Source organism: Somniosus microcephalus, chromosome 12 (assembly GCF_052327205.1).
Source record: "Somniosus microcephalus isolate GS21.2 chromosome 12, FLI_Smic_1.0, whole genome shotgun sequence".
Lineage (NCBI taxonomy): Eukaryota > Metazoa > Chordata > Chondrichthyes > Squaliformes > Somniosidae > Somniosus > Somniosus microcephalus.
This window is the reverse complement of record NC_140998.1, coordinates 172,392,393-172,401,173: the sequence shown is the minus strand read 5'-3', so window position 1 is coordinate 172,401,173 and position 8,781 is coordinate 172,392,393. Positions and strand designations below refer to the sequence as shown.

At 48.4% G+C, this 8,781-nt stretch overlaps 1 protein-coding gene across 1 annotated transcript in view; it reads left to right on the top strand.

Moving 5' to 3' along the window:
- Positions 1-8,143: 8,143 nt before the first annotated feature.
- The window catches only part of LOC147109721 (delta-like protein 4), a 326,101-nt gene continuing 325,463 nt past the window's right edge, over positions 8,144-8,781 (top strand). The window contains 1 exon segment of the mRNA XM_086003839.1: positions 8,144-8,560. Coding sequence (XP_085859965.1) covers positions 8,507-8,560 — 54 coding nt within the window. The 5' untranslated portion in view covers positions 8,144-8,506.

Here is an 8,781-nt window from a genome sequence, read left to right as displayed (position 1 = left end):
GGTCAGTATGTGGGGTATGGGTCAGTATGAGGGGTATGGGTCATTATGAGGGGTATGGGTCAGTATGAGGGGTATGGGTCAGTATGAGGGGTATGGGTCAGTATGAGGGGTATGGGTCAGTATGAGGGGTATGGGTCAGTATGAGGGGTATGGGTCAGTATGAGGGGTATGGGTCAGTATGAGGGGTATGGGTCAGTATGAGGGGTATGGGTCAGTATGAGGGGTATGGGTCAGTATGAGGGGTATGGGTCAGTATGAGGGGTATGGGTCAGTATGAGGGGTATGGGTCAGTATGAGGGGTATGGGTCAATATGAGGGGTATGGGTCAGTATGAGGGGTATGTGTCAGTATGAGGGATATGGGTCAGTATGAGGGGTATGGGTCAGTATGAGGGGTATGGGTCAATATGAGGGGTATGGGTCAGTATGAGGGGTATGGGTCAGTATGAGGGGTATGGGTCAGTATGAGGGGTATGGGTCAGTATGAGGGGTATGGGTCAGTATGAGGGGTATGGGTCAGTATGAGGGGTATGGGTCAGTATGAGGGGTATGGGTCAGTATGAGGGGTATGGGTCAGTATGAGGGGTATGGGTCATTATGAGGGGTATGGGTCAGTATGAGGGGTATGGGTCAGTATGAGGGGTATGGGTCAGTATGAGGGGTATGGGTCAGTATGAGGGGTATGGGTCAGTATGAGGGGTATGGGTCATTATGAGGGGTATGGGTCAGTATGAGGGGTATGGGTCAGTATGAGGGGTATGGGTCAGTATGAAGCATTTGATAAGTATCCGCACAAGAGATTATTACCAAAATGAAAGCGCATGAAACTGGATGCAATCTTGTGGCATGGGTCTGTAGTTTCTTAAGTGGTCGGAGAATGAGAGTGGTGATAAAGGGAACGTTCTTTGATTGGCAGGGTGTGACAAGTGGTTTTCCCCAGGAACTGTGCTGGCTCCTCACCTTTTCACCAGATGTACTCCAGTTGTATATCCAAGTTTACAGACATCACTTTTCGGAAGCAAGGTAAATTGGTGCTGGAAGTTATAAAAGCAAAATACTGTGGATGCTGGAAATCTGAAATAAAAACAGAAAATGCAGGAAATACTCAGCAGGTCAGGCAGCATCTGTGGAGAGAGAAACAGAGTTAACGTTTCAGGTCTGGGACCCTTCATCAGAACTGGAAAAAGTTAGAGATGAACAGCTTTTAAGTAAGTGCAGAGCCTGGGAAAAGGGGGAGGAAAGAACAAAAGGGAAGGTCTGTGATAGGGTGGAAGGCAGGAGAGATTAAATGGCAAAAGGGATGATGATGCAAGGCGAAAGGGGATGGTAATGGGACAAGTAAAGAAACAAAAGATGGGCCTAGAGGAGGTGTAAATGGTTACAGCAAAGGCAGAGGCCCCGATATATAGGGTGCGGGAAAGCACGGTGCAAACCCGGCAAGGCCGGGTACATGGAGGTCCTGCCAAATTTAAATGTTTCCATTTCGCGCCTGGCAGCTGACCAAATTGACTCCTGCCAAACGGGAAAACCAGTGGCAGGAGGCCACAGCTTGGGACCCTTGGGGACGGTCCCCGGCATTTGGGAGAGGGGGGAAGCCTGAAGATCGGGGCTTTGGAGGGGCAAAAGAACTGCAATCGGGAGTGGGGGGAAGACTAGAGATCAGGGCTTGGGAGGAAAGAAGAGAGTGACAATGGGGAGGGAGGCCAGACTGTCTATTGACACCACTGTGTCAGCCAAAGAGTTGCATTGTGTTAGCTGAGGATTGGGAGATGGCGTGGGACTCACAGCCGGACTCACAGCAAACAAAGTCCATTTATTCAGCAGAGCCTATTTAAACGGCGCACCACACCAAACAGTCTACAGAGTCTATTATAAGAGTCTCACTAAACTACTGCAAACAGAACTCATGACAAAAACTATAGCAACCTCTACTGATAAGAGCAGGGTGATTCCTCCAGCTAATTGCAGTGAGTGGAGGATAGTCACATAATCCAGTCACTTACAGTGGTGCAGTCTCCAGGTGTGACTGATGGGGGAATTAACCTATCATCTCCATTCTGGCCGGGAATAGTGGTGTCACTATATGCAGCTTAGCAAAGGAGGAGGGAAGCATGGAAAAGCTGATAAAGCGGAGAGGGTTACTGTGGCCCGGGAATGTGGCGGAGAAAGGTGGCTAGACCCCAGGGGTGCAGACAACCCCCTGGCTATGTATCTATAGGGGACTCCCAACCCAAGGGCAGAGAGGTCAGACGGGTTCATCCTTCCCATTCCCACACATTCCTGGGACTGACTGGGATCATCCTTCCCATTACCACACTCCTGGTAGAGACTGGGATCATTTTTTCCCAAGGAAATACTTGACTGGGTGGGACTGCGTGCTCCCTGAATGAAGGAGGCAGACTGTGTGCATCGGTCTTGTTAGATCCGTGTGTTAATGGAGACACGGAATGCAGGAGTTGATTTAACAAGTGTTTACTGAACAAAGTCTGGAGGTGAACTAACAACACAAGACGCTACACGGGCTTATATACCCGAGTGGTCACTACTGGTACTACAGTATACAAGGGCTTCAAAAACATAGTTCCTCTTAAAGGTACATACACTACAATTCCTTTCCTTTTAGATAAATAGTACATAACATTTTAAGTAATCATTAAATAACATTTTTACAAGAACAATAATATACACATTTGCTGAAGTTAATCAATTACAAATTCAGTCTCTCTGGAGGTTTCCTGACTCGGTCCGGATAACGCCTCGGTGGTGTAGTAGGTTCTTTTGGCAAGGTTGATTCGGCTTCAAGGCTAGTGTCGGGTTCATCTGGTTCCAGTATCACCGGATCGGAGGTAGATACTATGGGTATCTCTGCTTCATCACTAGGCGTATAGAGTTGTGGTGCAGGTTGTCCTTTTTCGGATGACTCTATGATCTGGTCAGCATGGCGCCTTATTATGCTTTCTCCAATGTCCACGGTATACATCAGCGGTCCTAGTCGTGTGCAAATAGTTCCAGGCTGCCATTTCTCGGTACGGTAGTCCCGGGCCAAAACTGGTTGACCTATCTGGAAGGTTCTAGTTGGCCTTTCATTCATGCTTTGAAATTGCCGGTTCTCTACGTCCCTTCTGACGTTTGGCTTGACCAAATCCAGCCGGCATCTTAGTCTTCTATTGAAAAACATCATGACGGGGGTTTGGTTTGTAACCACATGTGTTGCATTCCTGTATGAAAACAAGAAGTTATCTACCTTATGTTGTAGATTTATGTCTTCATTACCCATGGCCTTTATGGCCTTCTTGAAGGTCTGGACAAACCTTTCAGCCAATCCATTGGTGGCAGGATGGTATGGGGCGGACGTGTAGTGCTTAACCCCATTGTTTTTTAAGAACTTCCTGAATTCTTCGGATACAAATTGCGGTCCATTATCAGAACAGATCTGTTCAGGCAGCCCATTCCTGGCGAATATGGCCCTTAATACTGTGATGGTTTTTTCCATGGTGGTGGAGGACATCTTTATTACCACCGGCCACTTGGAGTGTGCATCCACCGCGATTAAGAACATTGAGTCCATAAATGGACCAGCAAAGTCGATATGTACCCTTTGCCATGGAGATGAGGGCCACTCCCAGGAATGTAGAGGGGCTTGTGGTGGGGCGTTTTGGACCTTCTGGCATCCTAGACAGCTCTTGGTCATTTCTTCGATGTCTCCATCGATACCTGGCCACCACACAAACGCTCTGGCTAAGTTCTTCATTTTCACTCCACCCAGATGCCCCTCGTGAAGCTCCTTTAGCACTTTATCCTTGAGTTTGGGTGGAATCACCACTCTGGATCCACACATCAAGGTTCCTCGGCACACTGACAGCTGTTCTCTTCTTTGCGAGAATGCTGGCAACAGTGGTTCGCCATGTGCTGGCCATCCCTCCACCGTTAAATCGTAGACTTGAGAGAGAGTCGGGTCATTTCGCGTTTCCTTTTCAATGGTAGAATTTGTCACCGGTAGACATTCCACTATGGTCGAGTGGAATATCTCCACTGGGTCCACTGTAGGCGCCTCTTCCACCGTTGGCAACGGTAGGCGCGATAACCCGTCAGCATTCCCATGCTGTTTTGTTCCTTTGTACTCTATGTCATATTGGTGTGCCCCTAGGAAAAGGGACCACCTCTGTAGCCTTTGCGCTGTCATAATGGGAACACCCTTTTTAGGGTTGAATATGGAGACGAGGGGTTGATGGTCAGTCAACAAGGTAAACTTTTGTCCGTGTAGGTAATGGTTGAATTTCTTCACCCCCCACACCAGGCTGAGTGCCTCCCTGTCGATCTGGGCATAGCTACGCTCAGCTGAGTTCAATGAGCGTGACGCAAAAGCTATTGGCCGCTCCGAGCCATCGGGGAATCTATGCGATAATACCGCTCCCACGCCGTAAGGGGATGCATCGCACGCCAGTCTGATTGGCAGTGATGGGTTGTAATGAGCCAACACTTCCCTGGACGTGATCAAGCCTTTGCATTTATGGAAGGCACGTTTACAGTCTTCGCTCCATTTCCAAACTACTCCTGTTTGTAGCAGTGCGTTAAGCGGGTGCAGAACCGTCGACAAGTTTGGTAAAAATTTATGACAGTAATTTACTAATCCCAGGAACGACCTTAATTGTGAGACATTTTCAGGCGCTGGGGCCTTTACGACCGCTTCAATTTTTTCAGGTGACTTATGCAACCCTTCTTCGGTAATGACATGGCCACAATATGATATTTGTTTCTGGAAAAATTCGCATTTGGGGCGATTTGCTCGTAGGCCCCGTTCTCTCAGCCTCGTGAGCACCTGCTCCAAGTTAGCAAGGTGCTCGTTGTCGTTTTCTCCTGTTACAAGGATGTCGTCTAGGTAGCATTGAGTCCCCGGAATCCCTTGCAGGACTTGCTCCATAGCTCTTTGCCAGATAGCCGGAGCTGATGCCACTCCGAAAACCAGTCGATTGTACTGGTACAGGCCTTTGTGTGTGTTTATCGTGAGATACTTTTTAGAGGCCTCCTCAACCTCCATCTGTAGATATGCCTGTGCTAAGTCAATTTTGGTGAAACGTTTCCCTCTGGATAGTGAGGCGAAAATATCTTCTATCCTCGGAAGAGGATACTGTACCGTGTGAAGAACCGGGTTTACAGTCACCTTGAAGTCCCCACAGATGCGAACTTTTCTCTGTTCTTCAGATTTATCATTATTCAACGTTTTCATCATGACTGGGACGATGGGTGTTGCCCACTCGCTCCAATCTACCTTGGATAACACGCCTGCTTTTCCCAAATTCTCCAGCTCTGCCTCGACAGCTGGACGAATTGCGTATGGCACCCGGCCTTGCCTTAAAAAACTTGGGAATTGCCGCAGCGATAACATCTCTCGAAACCCCGTGTCATTTCATGGGTGCCGAAGTCCTGTGGCTTTTGCTGTATCTCTGCAGCTCCTCTTGCTGCTGCTTCGTATGATACAGCCACACTGAAAGCCTTGTCCAGTGTCAAATCTTTATCAGAAAGTAGTCTTTTCTGTGTTCCTTCGCTTAGGAGACCGCAGACGAATTTGTCTCGTAGAGAATCTGCCAGTCCTGCCCTGAATTGGCAGTGCTTTGACAGCTTTCGTAATTCGGTGAGGTAATCAGCGTTACTTTCATTCTTGTGCTGATTCCTCCTGAAGAATTTGAATCGTTCTGCTATCAGCAGCGGTGTTGGGTTTAAGTGCTCCTGTAAGGTATCAACAATCTCCTTAAAATTCTTGTCCATCAGTTTGGCTGGAGTGACCAAGTTTCGTAACAGCCCGTATGTCCTTGCGCCCATCAGATTTAGAAGTACCGATGCCTTTTTATCATCCGCTACTTAATTCGCCTTGCAATATACCTCCACTCTTTCCACATATGTGGTCCAATCTTCTATATCACTATCGAAAGCAGTAATATTGCCAGTCTTCGGCATCTTGAAAATCTAAAATGGCGCTTCCCGCGCTTTTCTTTCTTCCCCGCCGAGTTAAGATGGCGCCTCCCATGCTTTCCCGCCGCTGCCGCTGCTGCCAACGCTGTTCTCCGCGGTTCCCGTTGCGACCTGCAGCTTTTCTATTTCTATTTTTTTTATATATCGCTTCAATAGTTTCTCCGTTACTTGGAGAACCGTTCCCGTCATGGAGCGGACCCTCTGGGACTTTCCCCTCCCTCTGCTCGGTCCGAACGCCGACCTGCTTTGCAGCACCGGCCGCGCCCTGAGTGCTCCACCCTCTCTCTTTGCTTCTGCTTCCCAACTCGCTGCCCGGCCCCGTTGCAGAGCCACCCGATCGAGCTCTAGCCCGCCGCAGCCCAGGAAGGATCAGTGCACTACCTGCCACCAGCCCGTTTAGCTGGGGAAACCACAGACTGGAGACCAAGCCTGGCCCTCGTTTTTGAGTTTCTTCGAGTTATTTTTTTTTTTTCTTGCTTCTGGCTTCGACCTTCATCTGAGGAATCGATCCCCTTGAAGTGCTGCCGAATTGCAGGTAAGTTCGTTTCTAACTCATCGCCACTGTTAGATCCGTGTGTTAATGGAGACACGGAATGCAGGAGTTGATTTAACAAGTGTTTACTGAACAAAGTCTGGAGGTGAACTAACAACACAAGACACTACACAGGCTTATATACCCGAGTGGTCACTACTGGTACTACAGTATACAAGGGCTTCAAAAACATAGTTCCTCTTAAAGGTACATACACTACAGGTCTGTTGAGCCCACAGGTACTGCATCAGTGGGTGAAGGCAGGGCTCGGGAGGTGTGGCGTCTGCCAGGTAAAGACACCGAGAGGGATCACACCCTCCCCTACTGTCAATTTCAATCTCCCCATTTCCATGGAAATGGGCAGCTGTCCCTTAAATAGTTTAAGGAAACCAAACAAATCAATGCATTAATTGTGCATTGTTTAAACCTGATATGCTTAAAATATCTAAATGTAGTTGGATGATCTAAGTGTGCGTGTGAGATCCAATGTTTAATTTTAAGCTGCATCTTTTACAACCAGGAATAAAACTCATTATTGCAGCCTTGTTTTAGAATGAGTCCTTAATTCTAGAAATCATAACGCTGGTCATTTACAAGAAAACTCCCAAACCCCCTTGAACTCATTAATACAAAAAACGAAATTAAGTAACCTTTCTAGAAAATGTAAAGCCGAAAGCTCGCAGTGAGCTGCCACGGTTTGAAGGTGAGCGATCCCTCCCCAGTTAATGCGTGGTGTTTGGCCACTCCACTAAAATGTACGGCAGCTGCTGCTGTCTGTTGTGGCTCGGGCTCCTTCACTGCAATCTGACCACACAGAAGACTCGTGTGCTGTGCATTACTTTTGGGTGTAGCCACCAATTTATCAAGGTGATAAAAGTGAGAGATATAGAAAGTGGAAGATCCCCAGCTCCATCACTGTGACCGACAGCCTGGGTAATAAAAGAAAGACTTGCATTTATATAGCACCTTTACACGACCACCAGACGTGCCAAAGCACTTTAACTTAAGTACTTTTTGAAGTGTAGTCACTGTTAAGGCTAAAGGGGTCAAGGGGTATGGGGAGAAAGCAGGGACAGGGTACTGAATTTGGATGATCAGCCATGATCGCATTGAATGGTGAAGCAGGCTCGAGGGGCCGAATGGCCTACTCCTGCTCCTATCTTCTATGTTTCTATGTTATAATACAGGCAATGTGGCAGGCAATTTTTGCACAGCAAACTCCCACGAACAGCAATGACCAGATAACCTGTTTTAGTGTTATGATGATTGAGGGACAAATATTGGCCAGAACATGGGGATAACTCCCTGCCCTTCTTCGAAATAGTGCCATGGGATCTTTTACATCCACCTGAGAGAGCAGAGGGGCCTCGGTTTAATGTCTCATCTAAACGACAGCACCTCCGACAGTGCAGTACTCCCTCAGCACCGCCCTGGAGTGTCAGCCTGATTTAATTGTGCTCAAGTCCCCAGCATGGAGACTTGAACTCAGAACCATTCTGGCTCAGAGGCAAGGGTGCCACCAACTGAACCACTGGCTGACTCAAAAAGTAGAATCAAAGTGGGAGGAGCACAGCGCCATCACTGTGATTGACAGCCTGGGTAATACGTCTCTCTATATATAGGGAGTCTGGCCAGGCGCGCAGACTGTGCAGCTGCACAGAAGTGTCACAGACAGAGGCTAGTGCCTGAAAGCAGCCTATCCCACACCCAGCCACCTACACACACACACTGCAGCCTAAAGATACGGGGACCTAACGGGAGCAGGAGTTTGCTGCGGATTGACGGCTGGTTGCGGGAGAGCGGACACCTGTACTTGTCTCTGCCCTGCCTGTTCCTGGATCGGCAGCCTATTTGGAGAAGCCAGTTTAAGAGCCGGATCCCGCTCATATATAACATTTATAAAAAGGGGGCCACAAAGCTGCCTTTTGGGAGCCGCGGGAGTCACAAGGGAAGAAGAGGAAACAGCGAGGGTCGGAGAGTATCACTGCCCAGGAGAGGCGTGGGAATGGCAGCTTTACGCAGCATTGGCACCGCGCTCTTCTTGCTCCTTGTTCCCCAGGTAAACCTTCCACTTACCCCCTCCTCGTGTCTTTACCCTCTTACTGGAGGCTGCACTCCCCCCCCCTCCCCACAACAGCACCTCTCCCCACTCTCTCTCTATTTCTCTCCCTCTCTCTCTATGTCTCGCTTGATTTCTCTCTACCTCTCTCTCTAGTTCTCCCTCTCTCTCTAGTTCTCCCTCTCTCTCTATTTCTCTTTCTCTTTCTCTATTTCTCTTTC